Genomic DNA, 20,279 nt, shown 5'->3' on the forward strand with positions numbered 1-20,279 from the left:
AAAATTCGTTCCCCCCCCCCCCTCCCCGTATCCCTCCCTCGGTAGCCCCGGACTCCTCCTCACCTTCATTCGCGGCTCTAGGAAGAAGGGATAAATGCCCTTTCGTGGATTGACGTGGAAATTGCCTCGTGAGGTGAATGAGTCAACCCAAGCCGGGCGAACGTTTTCATTTTCTCCTTCTGCTACTTTATATCAACCACAAAATGTGACACGGCTTACGTAATGTAACGCACGTGGAACAAATCAGCGATTTAATTAGCGAGCTCGCGGCTGATTGCCGGCAAGCGGAATTATTTCTGCGTAATTCCGCGTCGCCAAGAATGAGGGAGAGAGAGAGAGAGAGAGAGAACAGTCGGTATTAGCGCATCTTACGTTATGACATTTCGTAATCTAGAGATAATTATCTCGTAATAATCGTCGAGAGTGATTATCTCTAACGATAATTACAATGCACACATGTACGCGCTACGAGCAATGGAGAGAAATTAGTTAACTCGGGAATAAAGTACAGAAATTAACGAACATCGCGAATCCGATCGGGACGAGCGGTATTCCGAGCAGAAGAACGAATCGTTCAGCTCGCGTTTGTAAAGCTCACAAGTCATCGATGAACCGTTTGCGAAAAGTCGCGTGGCCCTAACAGCCCCCCTTGTCCCAACGAAATCGCATTACTCGCCGATTCTCCACGCTGCCGCTGACTTTAGTCACGCCTCGCTGTCGACGCCTCACTTTTGCCTTTCTCGCGTAAGAAATAGTCGTAGATCTATTTCAACCTTCGCGCGAACGTTCTACGTGGAGAAAGAGATCTCTCACGCACCCGTGTGTAATATACTTTGAAATATTTCACATTAAAAGTCGAAAAGAGCCATCTTGCTCTCTGACGCATCTTTGCTAAAGAAAAACATCGATATATAATTTACGAAAGAATTTATTATCGTTCAAAAGTTAATTCGCTATAAAGCAGATTTCATGTTAAATTTGCAAGAAAATCTATTAACGAATGATATAAAGCGTATACTTTGTACTCTAGTAAAAGTATATACCGTATTTATATAATACAGAGAAAAGTCATTCCGGTTATGAAAAGCGATTACTCAATTTAAATATATCATAAATTTTGGAAAAGCTTATTATCACGAACTCGAAAGAAGAATTTATTCTTTTTTCAAGGGAATTATCATAAACTTTATCGAAAAAAAGTTAAATTTGATTAATTTGAATTTCGCAAACCGTGGTTTATTTCAATTTAATATTCCTGATTAAAATATTAAGCTTATATACATTCTAGGATTCAAAATATATTTTGAATAAATTGGATGCTTATGATGAACTCGTGATATATTTGCAAATATATAAACTTATATAAAATACTTGAAACAAATAATATTTATTTGAAAAAAATGTAAATATTTTTCTGTGTGTGCATTAAATGTAATTCGATAAGAGCGCAACAACACATGTTAACGAATGCTCGAATTAGTATTAGACTAATGAACTAACGTCGTGTCGAATGACATTTCTTTCACGCTTAAGAGGCGCCGGCAAGCGCCAATCGCTGAGGCTTTTCTTAAAGATGCATCGAGCCGGGAATTATTTATAGAGCGCATGAAACGTGTAACGCGGTCGTTTACATAGTCGGAAGGGCGAATGGAGCGTATTCGGGGCCGCAGTCGAAGCCTAGATACATCCCGAGGGATGTTTCGGTAGATTAGGGACCCTCCATCCTGCCGGTTTTGCTACACCATGCAACAGCGTGTAAAACACTTGTAGTAGACCGGCCGGTAGTGTTTGGGGTAGGCTGCTAATGCGCTTCGCGATGTTTTCGGGGTCGAATTAATTCAGTCGATTCAATCGTCGGGCTCTCTGGAGAGTCGCGCACCGCGCAAAAGTCCGGCTATCTATTTTTTTATTCGCCTCCGATTAATCCGATGCTAAAGTATGTTCGACGAGATCGAACTTGACGTAATGATGTATGTTCCATCGGAGGAACGAGAAAGTGATAAATCGCAGATATTATTATAAATATATATATATATATACAATTATCAAAGACATCTTATGCGTCTGTATCATAATTTTTATATTCGTCTTAAATATTCACAGTGTGTTACGATAATCTTCACGTCGAAAATATTTTTCTTATTCGGATTTCGAAAAATAATTTCGTTTTTTAGAAGTTCGACCTTATGTATAATACGTTAATTTCCTATTAATCGTGTAAGTCAGCTAGACACGTTTGTTTTTAGTTATTCTTACGTTCACGATTACCACGCGCGTAAAAACGTAAAAAGTTTTATTACAGAGATATCGTTAGTACGATCGCTAATCGATTCACGTACGAAGAATATGAATTTCTTGGATGCAACGTAATCATAGAGATCACAAATCGAATAACAATAAATTTCAGACCCAATCGAGCGTTACTTCTCGGAACCTTCTTCAATCTCTCTAACGTTTCGTCTCGCTTTATTCCCTTTTTCTTCTTTTTCTCGACGCAAATTCACATCTCGCGTGTTTTTACGCATTCAACTCGGTCCATTCTCGTTCTCGCGATGGTCATGCTTGAAATTCGAGCTCCTAAGGACGGTGTGAATATTGTGATGTCCTCGCATTCAAGTGCCAGACAGGAACAAAGGGCGAAGTGTTGATTGCCCGAAAACAGAGTGCTTTTTGCCAACGTTCTTAGATTTCGTTCCGTGTTGGTAAATCGTCTTGTCGTTTTGTTCCATAGGATGAAACACAAGGGCTCTTCGAATTGCCTATCCACGGTATGTCGTTGTCTCTCGATCAAGTTGAACACGCACAAAATTAACGAGGCAACGCATTCTAATTATTTTATCAGTCGATGTAAGATTCCAATTCTATTACAAAATTTAATCGAATCGAATATCGATGCTAATAATTAAGAGTTAATCGACCAGCCAACAGAAGATGCGACGTTCATTTCTCTCTCTCTCTCTCCCTCTCTCTATTTCTTGCTCTACGTCGAGCGAAGAAAAAAGATAGAGCGCGGAATATTGGCGCACACTTCGAGCAGGAAATTCAAACGGAGAAGAACGGGGCGATGTGGTTTTTAGCGAATCGTTTCGCAGAAAACGAGGGACGTCCGTGCGCTCTAACGCCTTGGCAATCCCCGAAATAAATTTACTTCCAGTACGTGTGTGCGCGCGCCTGTTACCTACAGCGGCAGCGTAGGGCGTCCCTTATGTAATATACCAACGTGGTAAGAGAAAGAGACACAGGAAGGGAAAGGGATAAGAGATAGAAGGGCAGAAAGAGAGAAAGCGAAGAATAGAGGCCACCAGCAAGCGAACGAGAAAGAGAGAGAGAGAGAGAGAGATAAAGAGGGAACAACGCAGCTACCCCTTTCGACTGGGCAGTGCCGGCATAAGTCAGGAATTCCTGGCACGCAGTATATTGCGCGGGGGTGGAGGCGCAGCGGTTATAAGCTATAGTCCCAGGCGTGGCATGGCATGCACAGCCATTTACTTCATTATGTCATTAAGCTTAATGGCCCTGGCCCTAACACGGCTCTAGGCTATAGCCACTTCTACAGTCCGTCCCCATTAATTCCTCTCACTCTCCTCGTCTCCTTCCGCCACCTCGCTACCGCCACAGCCGTTGCCACCGTCACCTCCTCCTGTCCACCCACCGCGGGCACACTGTCGGGAGCCATACTCGCGCTGGTCTCTCGCAATGAGCATTGACTTTACAACGATGACCGGGGAGAAATTGTCGACGGCTTCCGCGGGGAATTTAGCGTCCTAGCCACGTTGACGTGAACGTGGACACGGCATTCGATGTATTTTTCACGGACTCTGTGGGGAAAAGGTCACACAGGAGTGGCAGAGTAACAGTCCTATATGTGTGGGTAGCAGGAGCTTCGAATAAATATGTAATTTTCGCGGAATCCTGTCGCAGGATTCACGTCCCCGTTTATCAAACTAAGCGGAGTTTACGCGTTCGTATGTTACAAGAATGAGAGTTGTCGAAATATAATTTACGATATATCGGGTTTTACTTCGAGTAAAATTATATTCCAGCGAATCTAGAAAATGATATCTTTCGCGGTTTGCCAGTACGAAAATTTCTATCACGGAAGATTTAGACAAAAATATTCGACGCTTGCTTCTTGCTAATGCGATTTAGACGATCGATTCTAATTAAAACGCCCGCGAATGGTCGCGGATGCGGGATAATCGTGACAAATAACAAAGCTGCTGCAAATAACGTCATTAAATGTCGAAGACCGGATGAACAGTGAATATACAAATTGGAACATTTCATGACTCAGTGATTTCATAATAATAATTCGGATAGTGCACGCTCGCGTTTACTACGCCGTTAATGCCGTTAATATCATTACATACGACGTGGCAAAATTAAATTTACCAACGCGAGCGACATTTTACGACATTTTTTTTTCCTCTGCATCTTTGAATTCTCGATTCCATCGAGTGACATAACATCATCAAGAAAAATTCCATTTTACAAAATCCTTTACGTGTCACGTAAAATAAACGTCTTCGTTTCCTTTGCTACCCGCGTTACGTTTACCATATGTGGAAATATATACTGAGAAGCCCATTTAATTCATTCAAACAAAATGTTTGTTTGGATATAGGCAAACAAACGTTTTGATTGTAGAAGTCAAAATTTGGTTTTTTTAAGTTTCAATTCTCTAAATCATACCTTCATCATTTTCGTTTCAAAGAACCAAATTTTGGCTCTCCCAATGAAAACATTTGTTCGCCCACATCCAAACAAGCATTTTGAATCAATTAAATGAGTTTTCAGTGTAACGATATAAAAATGTTATCTTTCTCACACCATTTTCTACTAATTTCATCTAACGTCTAATTTAATATCAATACCGTACTCCTTCCTTCTCCCGCTGCACGCTACAGTCACGCTTTTAATAGGTGCTTCTTGCAGTTATTCTGAAATTTGTATCTCTATTCCTTCCGTTTCTCGAAATAACGCAGGACGCGCTCTAGTGAAACCTAATTATTGCCCGCTATTTGACTGGACCAGACAGCCTTGTGCCAGACATTACGAGAAACTCTGAGAGCGGTCTGTCCCAGCGCGACAGCACGGCGCGGGCGTTCCGGAGGCATGTGTAACGTTTCAGGAAAGTGTTGACTGCCGGCTGTTTTCGATGTAACTTTATATTTCTGAACTTGCGCTGCATATTTTGTCCGTTGGCGCCAGACAGAGTTACGCTCGCATATGTCGATCTAAATATAGTCGGCGCACCGTCAAGCACACCCCGTGTGGCTGGAATGACCATACAGGAATTTTTCCGTCCGCGCAGCCACCTTTCTCTGGAGGAAAACGCGTCAAACAACGAGCGTGGTCAAACGTTGTTATTATTTGTTGAACGCGACGATGCTCATTTGATCGTTTTTAGTTACGCGCGTTGATGCGCTCTCCCGCACGTCGACGCATTTCGCGCGGATAATCGCGTGATCTTCACGCGCGTGGATTTTAATTGCCGATGTCGACGCGCACGAGCGCGGCGGGTAATCCGATGGTTCAAGGACGTTATGTTACGTTACATGACGTTACTCGCACGACTCACCGCCGATTGTCGCGACGGTTTATTCGAGGCGCGCGAAAGTTCTCTAATTTTGGCAGAGGACGCTGGCAAGGGTGCTACGGAGGAAACTTAACGATCGGTCGGACAAACTCTTCAACGTCTCGTTGACTCCCCTCAAGGTCGACAAGAAGAGTCTAATTGTCCCTTCAAAGAAGAGAGAGAGAGAGAGAGACCTGGAAGGCTTTGGAACTTCTTTCCTTACAAATTCATGAGGTCTCGAGGAATACATTTCCCTTGCGACCCGAAATTAGCGCAATTAAGCGACAACGCGGACTCGAGGAACCAGCCGTGAAAAACGTGGCTCGGTAATAATTCGCCGCGTATCGGTCGATATTGAAATCGGCAGTGTGTGTGTTAGGCCGATTCGCTTCGTTCATCGGTGGAAACTCGCCCCGTCCGAGCGATGGAATCGAGAATTAAAAGATGCAGAGGAAAAAAAAATGCTAGATTCAAGGAAATAATTAGTCCAATAGTCCTTGGCAAATTTTTAATTGGGCCAAGTAATATTTACTTGATCCGAGTAAAATATTTTCCAAGCAAATTATCCAGGAATTGTCCCGAAATATTCGTTTGATTCAAATAAAATTCACTTCATCCTCTGTTAGTCGCAATATTTTTCACGAATGGTCGCGATGTATCTCACAGATACACTAATTTTCCCATTACTTTCCTCCGCTCCTTGAAACAATTTTTCTCTCATTAACACTTGGCTAATAGACCAGGTGCTAAAGTACACAAAAAGCAGTGAAGGACAAAATGAACAAGGATAGAACATTGGTGAGGAACAAGGATGAGTTCGACCTTAAAACCGTAGCAACGACATTGTAGCCTGAACGTATCTATCGGATACACTCGCAACTAACAGAGGGGTTAGTTCAAGTGAAAACTTATTAAGAAGTATTAGAGTAATTATTTACTTGAATCTAGCACATTTTCCTGTGTGCGATTTAAGCAGCGATCACTATTGTGGAATAACTGATCGCGGAATTGAGCTCGCGCATTATAGGCTAATGAAATGTCCTCACGAGACGCGGGACAATATCCTAGAGATACGTTTGAAGGAACACTCGCCCGTACTTTCCGTCGCTGTCGCATATCATCGCGAGATAAAGGCATATCGAGATGGAGCGATTCGTGACAATATCGATATAAATTCCTGGAATCCGGAAACGGCGCGTCCCTGCACCGAGAGGAAGGAAGGAAGATACGTTGCGTCTCGTCGCGCTCTCGTCCGCCCAGCGATTTTTCCTACGACTCGCCCTCTTCCGCTCAATGGAACGCGCCCATCGTGGAAAATCGTGTCGGTGAAAAGGTGTGAATCTCCGGCCCTCGAAGAAGCGCGACAATGCCCAATGGTGCCGGACGCACAATGAACCCTAAATCCACAATGTAGTCACTGTATCCGCACAGAGGGCAGGCAGGCAAGGGTGGAGAAGGGCTCTCCCTGCCTCTCCGCCTCTAACCTCTTTCTCCTTTTCACTCTTCATCTATCCATCTCCATCTCTCATTCTACCTTTCTTCGCGATTCCACCTCGAGGAGTCGAGGATGGCCCCGGACGTGCTCTCGACGGCGCATTTTCAGGCGCGCAATATTTATACGAGAGTCGTGTATCGCTTTAAAGCGCCAGCCGCACGGTGTGTAACCCAAAACCCTCCACGCCGCGAAAAATTTACCCTTCGTCTCGTCGCACGCAACCACCGTCCCCGCCCGATCGTGTCAAAATATTTCTCGATGCGGGGAAACTTGTCCTCTCTCCCCCGTGTCATCCGAACGCTTCTTTATTCCCGAATCGCTCTTACGAATGACGTCTTAGAACGATACGCGCTACTTTTCGGAGGACCTCGCGTACGCGAAACGTTGACACGTCGGATGAGAAAACGAGGACCCGGGACGAAGTCTTCTTACTCGCGAATATTAATTCGCAATTTCGAAAAATTGCTACGCCACACGAGCGATACGTATAACACTGAAAAATGAGTTTGGATCTATTATATCTTCTAAATTTCTAGTTCTCACGAACCACATTTGATTCTCATAGACAGAAATTCCAGTTTCCTTTAACCAAAACGCGCTTGATTATCCATTGTCAGGTAGATCGAACGAAATTCATTTTTCAGAGAATATCACAGAGAATAATTTGACAGTGTCGAAGTACAATCCCGTGGAAATTTTGTTTGCGACGAATCGAGAACGATCGGCTCCTTTTGTTACGCAGGAATTTACACTTGCGTAATTTATACTCAACCCGTACACGCGGTTCATATCGTCGGAAAGGGTTCGCAATTTCTACGCGTGCACTGCGTAGACGTGTGAATAAACACAGCTCCGACGTGTGCGTGGCAACGGCACACGCGCGTACGAATCGTTGTCTCTATTGTGCGACGGTCGCGGCACAGGACATGGCGTCCTGCTATTCGAGCTGCCTTTTGTCGCGACCAGCTGAGCCAAAATGGCCTCCAGGCGATGACGTCACAATTTCACGTGTTCCACGCAATGCGTACGTGGAGCCTGCTGAGAGCCAGCCAATAGTTTCATCGGAAGCGTCGCGGTAGCGCGGTAAGGAGAGAGAAAGAGAGAGAGAGAGAGAGAGAGGAACCCGTAGCTCCTTAATTAAATCTCCGACCTTGTTGAACGCGGAGCATGCATTTTGCGCGAACACCTCGAATTCTCCCGCCTTGATATGTTCTTGATTAATCAATACCGGAAATACGCGATCGAATCTATATTTCCTTCTACTTTGTTAGTCCTTTATAATAGAAAATTTTGTATTAAAAACGGTCCACTGAAACTTCGTGTTACTTTAACATGAGAGATATGTTAAAAAGCACACAAATATAATGTTAAATTCACCACGTTAAACTAACACCAAATTTTAGTGGACCGCTTTTAACACAAAATTGCTTACTGTGTTCAAACATTATGAAGACACTTGCGCAGGATCTCATTTCTATCACAATCCCAAACAACCATCTGTCAATGTTGAAAAAGACAAGCGAAATCCGAGAGTGAAATTATATCAATTAGAAATTCGAGAAGTCGTCGTATTCCCATTTCAAATGCGCCGGAGATTCCTCGAAGATATTCCCGTCGTCAGTGAGAAGAAAGCTCAAGTTTTCACGAAGCGGAATCGTAACCGGGCTGCAGTAAGACACGCGTCGTCCTCGAGGTCGCGTTTCGCGACGATTCGATTTGTCCACCAATTTCCACCCGTGCCGATTCACGCGGATTTTGCGAGACGCAGTCAGCGAGAAGCGACGGCGCTCGAGATACTCGATTCGACTCCTTCGCCCGTGCAGTTTCGCGTGGGTGCGCTACTTTTTTTACCTTTCCTTTTCCCTTTTTAATCGCGTCTCGTTTTCCGTGTTTACTTTGTTACTCGGACGAAGTATCTCGCCGACATTCAACGGCGGCGGCCGCGCTACAGATCCGCGCAGACACGGAGACGCTCCGGGCGACCGTGACTGTTACTAATTAAGGGTACTTCCAGTACGCGTGTTAATTCTTAATTAATATCTTTGTCACCTCCTCCGACGCGGCCCTCGCTGCGTACACTCGCTTTTCTCGCTCCTCTATTCGCTGCTTTCTCCGTCTCTCCCTGCGCTCCCATCCTTCCGCCCTCTCTATACTTATTTCCGTCTCTAGTACGGTACCCTCGCGTCGTCACATCCTCTCCCTCGCCGAGCGAGCTCAAGCCGGATGAAAAGAAGCGGCTGTGAGCGAGAGCGCGCGCACGTATCTCGAGTCGTCGTCGCCGTTACAATCAGCCACAGGTGACCAAGAAGAAAGCCGAGACAACAACGGGGATGACACTCGCAGCGGGGAAGCTTTCGGATTCGAAAGATTTCACCTCTATGGAGACACCTTTTTCGCATTTACGAGTTTAACGTACTCGCCGCTCGATCGAGACACGCCTCGCATCGCGTTTCAGGGGGGAGAGATATGTCGACGTGCCATATTAAACCTTTGCCCCTACCGATTCGAAATCGCGTTCCCCGAAATGATATTCATAAAATTTATACGAGAAGAAATATAGTATACGAGAAATTTATACGAGAAGAACCTCGTGTTCAGATTATTATCTTCCAATTTTAGAAAGAGATATAATCGGCAATAACTTTAGATTGTTTCATAATAAAAAATTTTGTGTTACAAACGGTTCACCCAAATTTTGTGTTATCTTAACAAGATGAATATGCTGAAAGGTAATATGTTAACGAAGTGAATATGTTAATTTAACATATTCATATATGTTAAAGTAACGCAAAAATTCCGATGGGCCGTTCTTAACCCACGATTTTTTATTACGTAACGAGAGACGCAAATATCTCTTTTTAATAATTATCATTACGCCAAGGATTTCCTCCGAAGCGAAGCTTATCCAATTGTCATCGTGTGCGCTTTTTAAATGGAAGCTTGCTTCGGAGAATAGGAATATTTCTCATTTCTATCAAGTGGGCGACGCAACCAGGACCGAAGTCGCTGTATCGCGCAAACTTTCGCGCCAGCACGTCGACACTTGGACACGTGGCCTCGGCTAGGCCTTCCAAGAAAGACGGCCGTTCGTGATCGGAAACGTCGGCGAAGCTGCCGGCGATGGGCTCACGAACTAGCGCTAGTAATCAGACGCGAGCTCCTTCACGGCTGAACGCACTTAATTTTTCATGGAAGAAAAATACGAGCCACCCTCTCTCTCTCTCTCTCTCTCTCCCGTACCTCGTTCATCCCCCGTGCCGTCACCACTACCACTACCATCACCACCCCCGTCGCTACCCTCCCCTCGCCGACTCCCGACTTCGATTTTCGCCGTCCCTTCCTGGCTCTGCCAACCGCTGTCCCGCGCTTCCGCCTCCTTTTTGTCCCACTATCCCTGTCCCGGGCTTCTACTCGCCCAGTCGGTCGCCGAGACGCACACAATTTCAAAATCGTTTATAGAAACCAGGGCTTTATTCTCTCTTCCTTGTCGCCGCTGTCGTCGTCGTCGTCGTCCGTCTCCTCTCTCGCACGAGTCACCGTCGTAATTCCCTGCTCGTCGGTCTTGCCCCCCCCCCCCCCCTACCTCCCCGTAACGCTGTCTCGTGCGTTTCTTTTCACGGAGGAAATTTCTGGCGAACGATGAAATCGATACGAGAGGAAACGAGATGATTGGATTGGAGAAGAAGGAGCGTTCTCTCCTCTCCTCTAAACCATGGCGCGCGGCCCCTCTCGACGAGACAATCGTTGGCCCGTTCGAAAGCCGGGGGCTCCTCGCGACAGCGTGTTTCGGACGCGGTAAGCGCTAATGACACGTCGGATCGCGTGTATTGCGTATGTAATAACGCGAATTTCTTATCGAATATCTCCCGGATAACAGAATTGCTAAGCGTAGGAAATCCAAATCACCAAAGACACCGTCGGACGATGTACCTGATATGGTAATAACAAAACGGCCGATCCGGATAATTATGATTATAGCAAACGGATCCACATATTGTATATTGGATTAAAGCCGACTCCAGAGGATGTGCAAATGTAAACGAACGTCGGGAATTATATCGATTACGTATATTATATTGTTATTTATGTTATTTTTTATCACATTTGTTATATCGTCACGTATATTATTCGCCCAACATATGTGATCGATATAATCGCCAAGATTCGCCTATATTTGTCGCATCGTGAGGGGCTTTAAGTTAACGCATACATTCGCGCGCATCGCGCGGGGTAAGAGCAAGCTGCAGATCTTGCGGACACGTGTACGGTATTGGGAAAAATGAACGACATCGAGAACGAGGTGCGCCATGTTGCGGTAACTTCGCTCTTTGTAACGCGACAAACGCTATAATTGTACGTGTACCGACGCGAAAACAATGCACGACGAGACGATTCGCGTGATCACGCTCGTATTTTGATACAACAATACGCGCATATGACACATTTCGGTGTTATCCGATTTGAATGGAGCGGAAATTTAATGAAGAGTTATACTAGTGGTTATTATCGATCGCCGCGATAACGCTACGAATAATTAGAGACCCATTCTTGTTGATTTCGTCATAATTGGAAATACGCGCTGCCATTTGATGCGAGTCGTTCGGACCGGCGGTACAAGTGTACAAACGAAACACGCACGCGTCTCTCTCTCTCTCTCTCTCTCTCTCTTTCTCGCTCATGTAGCTGTGACTCGTGTAATTTAGCTTTCAGTCAATGAAAGTCGACGTCTAAACGAAATGTTATTTAGAACCGGAAGCTCGCGTCGAACCGACGAATACGAGAACACGGCGCGTTGCACACGCGTTATCGGCCTCTCCGTCGTGGAATGTCTCGCAATTTTCCGAGAAAATTGCGATTTCGAGGACTAATATTTACCGGGTCCTCGCGCGTCTTCGCGAGCGCGGGACATCTTTTGCGGACGCGAGGTGTCTTCCGTCAGAATTAGAGAAGTCGCCCGCGGCAACGGCAGGCGCCCGGTAACGAGGGGCTTTCCGTCGGAATTGGTTGTTTTAACAACTGCGCAGCACTTTGAGATTCGTGAACGAGAAAGGAGGAGGAGGAGGAGGAAGTACGTCAGGAAGACAGAGAGAAAGAGAAGAAGAGAAGGAGGAGGAGAGGTGGGGAGAGGAGGGGGGGGCGGAAAATAGCGCGAAGGATCTCCCCCAAATAGGGGATGGGCGAGAAAATACGCGGTGCTCGCGAGAGGACGCGCGCTTCTGAGGTAGGAGCTGCGAGCGTAATAGTCCAATTTACCGGCAAAGGAAAATATCGGAGGATCCTGCGAGTGAAAGGAGACTCGCGTTGCCGCCCCCGGGGATAACGGCAACAGCGTTATTCGGAAAAGGCTGCTGGAAAATTGGAGGCGCGCGGAAGGAACCGTGGAGAATACCGAATCGCCGGCCCGGTACCGCCGACCGACTCTTTTTCCGCGAGAAGCACCCACGGCTTCCTTTCGGGGTGCTGAGCGTGTACGGTCCGGTGGAGTCGATTATCCGAAATTATCGCACGATACCTTAACGCGTACTTCAATTAAGCACGATTATTCCTTTGACTATAGAATGGATGGCCAGTATATTGACTATAGTCAAAAGATTATTCCAATGCCGAAATGTCAAACATTGACTCCGGACTACGCGCTATTAAAGTGTCATACGTGGCTGGTTTTCGGACATCCTGTATACACGAGTGAAAATGTTCACTTAAATTCGGCGCTGTGTCTAATATTCGGTGGATACGGTGGCCTGCGATCAACATGTGGTTCGTACGGATATATTGCGGTTTCACGTCAAAACATTTTGAGAAATTGGCGGTGCCGGACCACGCCCCGCCACTTTCAAACGCTAATCGGTAACGAGAGACTTTCTTTAGTCGAAATTCGAGCGCGTCTCCACGCCCGCTGTCGGATCTTAAATCGCACCCTCGGCAGGGTGCCTTGTGCTTTCCACGTGAGGTCAAATGACGCGCGGAACACGTACCTAGATTTGTTAAATCGAAAACGTCTATTTCGCCGCGATTACGTAAATACGATAAACGATAAATTACGTAAAACGCGAATCTGTCCTCAAGATTCAACAATAAAGTTAAATTCATCCAATACGCTTTTGCTTCCAGAAAATTATCAATGAAAGAACTGAATAATCTTCAGATATAATTCACGTTGAAAGATCAATTATATCTTTCTCGCGGAAGAAACTTTTGGACGAAATATTATAAATAATTATAAAACCTGAAAGAAAGTTTGCTTTTTGGAAAGTAACATTTATTCTTAATTAATGTGGAAGAGCGGATACTCTCATAGAAATGATGCGGTCATTTCTATCAGTATTGGCAAAAATATTAATAACGTTAGAGGACTGACGATAACGGAACATATATCCCACACAGATACCCGAGAATCTCCAACGATAACCAATCGCTTAACTGTACAATATGACAATGGATATACATAGCGCGCGAGTGCAGGAGCTCATCCCCATTACATGCGAAGCTCATCCTCAGTAATCATTTTCAACCTGTCATCTCTTGTTTCGAGCGACATCGCTTTGCGGACGAAACGGGCCGCGCTTAATGGCTCGGAAAAATCGAAATCATCGCGCACATGAATACATAAGCAGTTTTTTCGGTCTCTCGGTGGGCACATGACGTCATCATATGGCACAGTAATGGTTATCGCGCATCTGTGGTAGGACTCTTTGTTAAGGAATTACGCGAACGATGATAGCCGGTATCGTTCATTCTTGCTGCTTTACTAATCGTACCTTTTCCCGGAACTTCCGTTTCCCCGTCCGTGTTCTCGAATTAAAATGCACCGATAAGATTTGCATTCCTCGCGTGATCTAGAAAATAATGCTTCGCGGAAGAAGCGTCGATATTCTCCTCCTTTTCCCCTCATCACCGCGTTACGCTCGAAGACTGCAAAAATTATTATCTTGCATAATAGCCCGCTGAAAACAAAATTGACTTACGCGAGTTCGCCGTTCGTGTGACACTGTAGACAGAATACGTGACTCGAGGATATTGCTTTTATTACGCGGCGGTGGAACAAGCACCGAATCAATTTTTCACGGCTCCCGCATCCGAAAAGCGTCATAAATTCGATGCGACGGCGTGAACACGTTTACGATTTTGGTAGTCACTCGCCGCCTCGAGGAGAAAAAGAGAGAGAGAGAGAGAGAGAGAGAGAGAGACCGGCGAATTTTCGTGCACGTCGCGCAAAACTGAGACCGGAGGAGAGCTTCGTTACTGCCTTATAAAAGCGTTAGGTCGTCGCGTCTTTTTACCGCCAGCTCGTCGAATTCCGAGCGAGTTACGATTTTCCGCGGAAAACGCGCGCACAGTCTCGATAAAATATGCGGGCTCGTCAAAGTCTTCTTCTTAAACTCGCGCGTTTTATCGAGTTTCTTTAATAATTCACTTCTTAATAATTCACTCGAGTGTCATGTGGTAATTCAAGAGAAATTGATATTAGTGCTGTCTGTCATATTTATTTTCGTAGGCATTTAATCCAGTGAACCTCCCGTTTGCAAGAGATATTGATTTTCCTGTTTTTCACAATATATAACCGATAAGTCGATTTTAATTATATTTTACAAGCAGAAGAGTTGCTTTACGCCTATATTTCGCTAATTACTCGCGTCTCATTTCGTTCCCAAGTGACTAAAAACATCCAATACAGGGGGAATATGAATATCCATTGGTGACGGATCTTAATTAAATGTTCCCAATTAATTAAGTGTCCTACGGAATTTTCCTGCGTAATAATCGTGTACAAGTATGTGTTACAAAGTATGTATCTTATATAATATATATTTATGAAAATCTTACCTGGACTCGCGTTCGAGAATGATCCTTTCGACTGGGAAAATCCTGAAACACAAAAGGAGAGGAAAAGATATTAATTTAACGTGCCATTACCGGGCCACACTTACAAGCGCATAGCCCCGTTAATTAAAAAAGAATTCGTAAGTTCGTCGTCGCTAAGCTAGTCGCGGACTTGCTAGTAGAGTTTCGCTAGAAACTACGTTGCTCGGTTAACGCGCGGCAAACGGGAATCTCCGCGTTAATTGGGCGCGCTAAAGCACACTCTTTCGTTTTACATCGCGCAAGTGTTCCGCTTGGTCTCTAAAGAGAGTTACGGAGCGAGAGCGTGCGCTCTTCCTGTTCGCCCGCCATTGCCCGAGAATATTCTAATTGGTCTTTATTCGTTCACACGCTTCCCGAAAATTGCCAAGATACACACTTTTTTCCCCCCCCCCCTCTTTCTCTACTCGAAACGATCCCTCTGTGACGAAAAAGCTAACGTTCAATGAAAACGTCTCGTCGACGGGGAAATAAACACCGGGGTGTATTAAGACGCTTCGGGACTTAGCCACTTTCTAATAAAGTCATCTCGGCGCGCGCGGATGCTGGGGTGGAGGAAAACAGGGGTTGAAAAAGATTTGCCCCCGCCTTCTGAGAAAGTCGGGGGCTCTCTCGTCTTCGCCCGGGTGGCTGCGAGGGAAAGAGAGACAGACTTTGCGCGTTCCGAGGGAAGATCTTGGCGCGACGATGACGGTGGCAGAACTGCACCCCCCAAATGACTTTAACGAGCCGGCATCTTAAAACTGGGGGTTGCCAGACTTGACCCGGCGCGTTCGCGCGTTTGTTTGATAAATTAACTTCGGGCGAAGAGCGCGGCGGGGTGGCCCAACACGGCAGTCCGGTCTCGAGAAGAGCGGTGTGCGTTTCCTTCGAGGGGAAAATCGCTTCGAGTGGGGACATTAGCGAACGGGCCTAACGATATTTATGCGAAAATGATCGCCGATCGCTTGTTAAAACGCTCCGAGTCTGTCACGTCGCGCTCGTAAACGTAGCTTCGACTCTTTTATACGTATGTATACGTCTTGATGATGAAACGATCACTCTTTTGATGGAAAGCACGTGACTAGTAATTTATCCCAGCTCGGATTGACCTTAACTGGTTGTCGGGTTCACCTAAGTCCGTTATATTATTAGTTATATTATCTTCCTAAGAAGTCATGTAACGCTGCATGATGATCAGGATTCATTATGTCTTCATCAGGTTACATTATTGGATCACTATCATATTTTATCTCAAGTAACGGAAAGGATTATGCTTAGGTTAGGTAGGTTAGGCGCCGCTACCAACGTATCCTGCTGTTTTCCGTTCTACCAGAGGCGTCGATCAGCCGAGAGGAAGAGAGAACGAGAGAGAGGTCATGGTGTCACACGCGTGCGCTACACGGAAACCACTCCAAATAGAGACGTTTCGTCGGAAATCGAGCTCACATTCAGCGCGATATCGCGCGCACCGTTGGGAAACTGTTCACTTCGGAATTCGAACAGCGTGCGCGACGACCGCCCCGATCCGGCATTCTTCGGCATTTTCCCCATTCGCGTTTTTCCTTTCACGGCCGTCGAGCGTGGTGAAACTTAAACCTCAATCGCGCGCGCCCGGCTGGAAGGTTTCAGATTTTTTGAAAACCCCCGATAATAATGCGTTTTGTCATCTCTCTCTCTCTCTCACACCGGTCGACGTTCAGGAAGGAAGGAGGGTAGGAGGGTGAGAGGGGTCGAGAGGGGAAACGGGCGGGCGGACCTCGCATTGAGAAAAATCCGCTTCCTAGGCTCGTGTTACTCGGCGTATTTTGACAAGATCTTATTGTCGTCGCGCAGCTAAGCCCTATTGACCCTATTATGGCCCTATTAGTATTATACTAGGATTTGCGGTTACTCCTTCAAAGACGTCCTCCACGGGTCTCTCTTACACGACCGAAGGCGTGCAGGCGGACGGACAGACGGACGGACGGATGGCTGTGGGACACGCCAGCCCATTCAACACGCTGCTCGAGCGTGTCTTCTCGATAGTCATTTCTCGACGATTTCTATCGAAAGGACCTCGAGTCAGCCTCGAGACCGTAAGTGAGTTTCCTTGGGATCTCGAGGAAGAGGTTACCGCGTTGCAATAAGCTCCCGTAATCATTTAAGGATGGACTTTGACGTATGTCACTTGGTAATAACCAGTGAATTATGAATGTCATCAATTTATCAATTTTGTGTTTTAGATGTTTTTCTCATGAAATATCTTTTGTCGTTTATTAGATGTGTGAAAACTTTTGAAATAACAAAGTAACCGTTCGAAAATTAAAAGATATTGCGAAACGGTGTGGAAAGTCGGTAATTAGAAAGAGGCAAGTTGAAAGAATTGTGTATCGCTAAGAATAAAAGGACGAAGCAGGAACACGAAGAAAACGTAGAAATGAGGAAGAAATACAAACGACAAAGAATCGATGTATGAGCTACTTGAACAGTATGTACAAACGGAAGGGGTAAAAGCGGCAAGGACATTTGATCGGGGAACCTAACAAAAATGAGAAGCAGGCAGGGAAAGATGTGCCTACACATGTCAGAAGACAAAAACGAGAGAGCCGAAGGAAGAAGGAAAACTGCATAATAAATGACAAGAAAAAGAGAACATCAGCGGCAAACAAGTAAGTGCAAGAGCGTGATATACGATCAAGGGATCGGGTATACGATAGAGAGAAAGACAAAGAGAGAGAGAGAGAGAGGGAGAGAGAAGGAAAAGAAAGATATATATATATATGTCGAGTAACGAAGGGATGAACGGATGAGAGAAAGGGTGGTAAATATGTGCGCGAGCGAGGCAGGCATCAACGAGAAAGGGATGCGAGAATGAGAGAGAGAAAGAGACAACCGCGCGACGAAGAAGAAAGAAAGAGGGAGAAGGTGAGACTTGAGGGAAAAGCAGAGGAAGCGGGTCGTGGCACAAGGAGGAGGAAAAAAGTGGAGGAGGAGGAAAGGCGCGGAGGAAGGGACAACAACGACGCGCGTGTGTTCGAGGCGTGAATTCACGTATGCCCGCGAAGCACTCTTTACTGAGGACAATCGAGGTGTTGGGCTGGAAATCCGTACCAATTTGAGCGACTTACGCGCGCTCGCTTGAAAGCTCAGCAACGGCACACGTGCAACATGCACATCCGCGGAATGTGCGTATGTAAATACGTGTATGTGTGCGTGCATGTGGCGTCGTATGATTGCCACAATGCATGGCATCGCACCACGTCGACTAGCAATCGGATAGAGTCTTATGTCCAGCTGCATCAGTGCTAACCGATCGGCGAGAGTCGTGTTCGACTCGATTTTCATCGAATCCAGTCGAAACAGAGAATTTGTCTCTGAGAAATAACTATTTTACAAAGGACCGCAATTTATATAAAAATCAGACCGCATCACAGACTTCTGTGTATTACTAGACTGCTAACTCCGTTATATACTATGTCACAAAATGGACCCCAAAAAGTATGTATTTAGATCATTTTCGTTATGACTGCAAGGCCACTTTTTCGAATGTTAGTTTCTCGGAAACGACCGCAATCACACACACACACACATAAATAACATCGGCCGTGAAATATCCTCTTCGACAGAAGGTAATCATTAATACGCAAAAGTGTTGTCCGAAAGCAAGGCGCACTCTGGGCGTAAAGCGAATTACAATTTACACAGATTTTTCCTCATTCCTTTTCCGATTCGTTCCATTTGCAGCAGCGGCGGCGGCGGCAACAGCAACCCTCGAAGTTCGGTCTTCATGGGGCGCTGCTCTATACGCTCGCGGGGCGCGGTAATGGACATAGTTTGTCGGTAATGTCCGAGACTAATTCCCGTGTTATTTCATTAACGTCCCGCAGGTCCCGAGGGGTTAAGCGTCTACGGCAACGGGTTCGCCGGGCGTCGCGCCGACGCGTACACCGCCATCGTCGCTCCTAGCTGGTCTCCCCCCCGCCGCTCCGCTCCGCGAGTTCTCCTCGTAGCGGGCGCGTGTCAAAGGGTGAAAATTTACGAGGTGAGTGCCTCGCGCGCGAAAAGGCCGATTGATAGCCGGCCGTATGTACGTGCACCTATACTCGCGTCGCCTTGAAACAATGACGGCAAGTTTATGGCACGGCGAGCCATGGTTACCTACCCCCGTTAGCGCGCATGTCCTCTCGCCTTAGGGGGGAGAGGCGGTAGATCGATAACCGTTTGTATGTCGATAGCGCGGCGCCAAACCAGGGATTCAGAATCGAACGCGCGCGGCCCTAGTCCGCCGCCGATATTAAGCTATTATCGCAACCCAAGAGCTTTTTTCGCCCGACAACAGCGACGAGCGTTGATCGAGGAATTATCGCGTGCGATGTCGAGTAGGGCTGGTTTTTTTTTGTTTTCCGAAGGCTTCGACGTTCGAATCTCCGAAGGTTCGGAACTTCGGTATTCATTATTCGAATTTCTAACATATCGAAGTTTCGAAGTTTCGAAACGGAATTATAAGATTTTTAAACTATGCAATGTCTGATACATCCATTTATTCATAAAAGTTCACTTTTACCATTTTTGTCAGTATTCGCTGAATAAAATATATATGAATCTTAATCTACAGCATTTGTGCAAGATTGCACACGCAAAAAATTAGTCACAAATCAAGAATAGATTTTCTCATGTATAAGCAAGGATATTATAATCTTCTTAGAAGATTTTTAACCTTGAATGGAGTTATGCTATATGATTTATTTTATGCTATGCTTTTATGCCACATGATTTATCTTAAATACGCTATTTATATAATAGCCGATATATTATTCGTTAATTAGACGTCGATTTAAAAATTACTGCGATTTTCACGAGAATTAACCGTCATTATGTCTCGTGTTATCGTTCGGCTCTGTGCCGAAAAGTCCACGTAAATTGTAGACTCGCGAATTACCCGAAATTAGTATTTGACGGATATGTAGCGCACACAACCATCAGCCGAACGAATTTGGAACTTCGATGTCATTTCGCATCAAAATGTATTACAAGCTCGCGCGAATGAATCGGGGCAAAATTCGCGGAAAATTCCGCATCTCGGTGAACGAGCGGCGTAGTTACCAGGCAGAAGCTATAGAGCGTGAAGCGGCCGCTTTTGGTCGCGGATACGAATTGATTTGTTGGAGCGGATTATACGATTAGGCGATTAGGTGAGCTGCCGCAGCAGCGACGAGGGTCAAATGATTGACATCGCGGTGAGAGTGTAATGAGGGAAAATCATTTCTCTGCCTGAACCGGGAAAACTCGTGGTAATCAGTCGATGGGAAAGATATGAATTGAACCGTTACGCTGACAGAAAGAGAGGGAAAATACAGCATACAAACTACAATAACATCACAGTGA

The 20,279-nt window shown here is 45.6% G+C and overlaps 1 protein-coding gene across 2 annotated transcripts in view; it reads right to left on the minus strand.

Moving 5' to 3' along the window:
* Positions 1-20,279, minus strand: part of LOC106745747 (visual system homeobox 1-like) — a 67,062-nt gene that overhangs the window by 37,106 nt on the left and 9,677 nt on the right. For both annotated transcript variants that reach the window (XM_014621631.1, XM_014621630.1), the window contains exon 2: positions 14,898-14,939. In XM_014621631.1, coding sequence (XP_014477117.1) covers positions 14,898-14,939 — 42 coding nt within the window. The remainder of the gene's footprint in view (positions 1-14,897; positions 14,940-20,279) is intronic.

This window comes from Dinoponera quadriceps, unplaced genomic scaffold (genome assembly GCF_001313825.1).
Source record: "Dinoponera quadriceps isolate SergipeBrazil2010 unplaced genomic scaffold, ASM131382v1 scaffold1658, whole genome shotgun sequence".
NCBI classification, from domain to species: domain Eukaryota; kingdom Metazoa; phylum Arthropoda; class Insecta; order Hymenoptera; family Formicidae; genus Dinoponera; species Dinoponera quadriceps.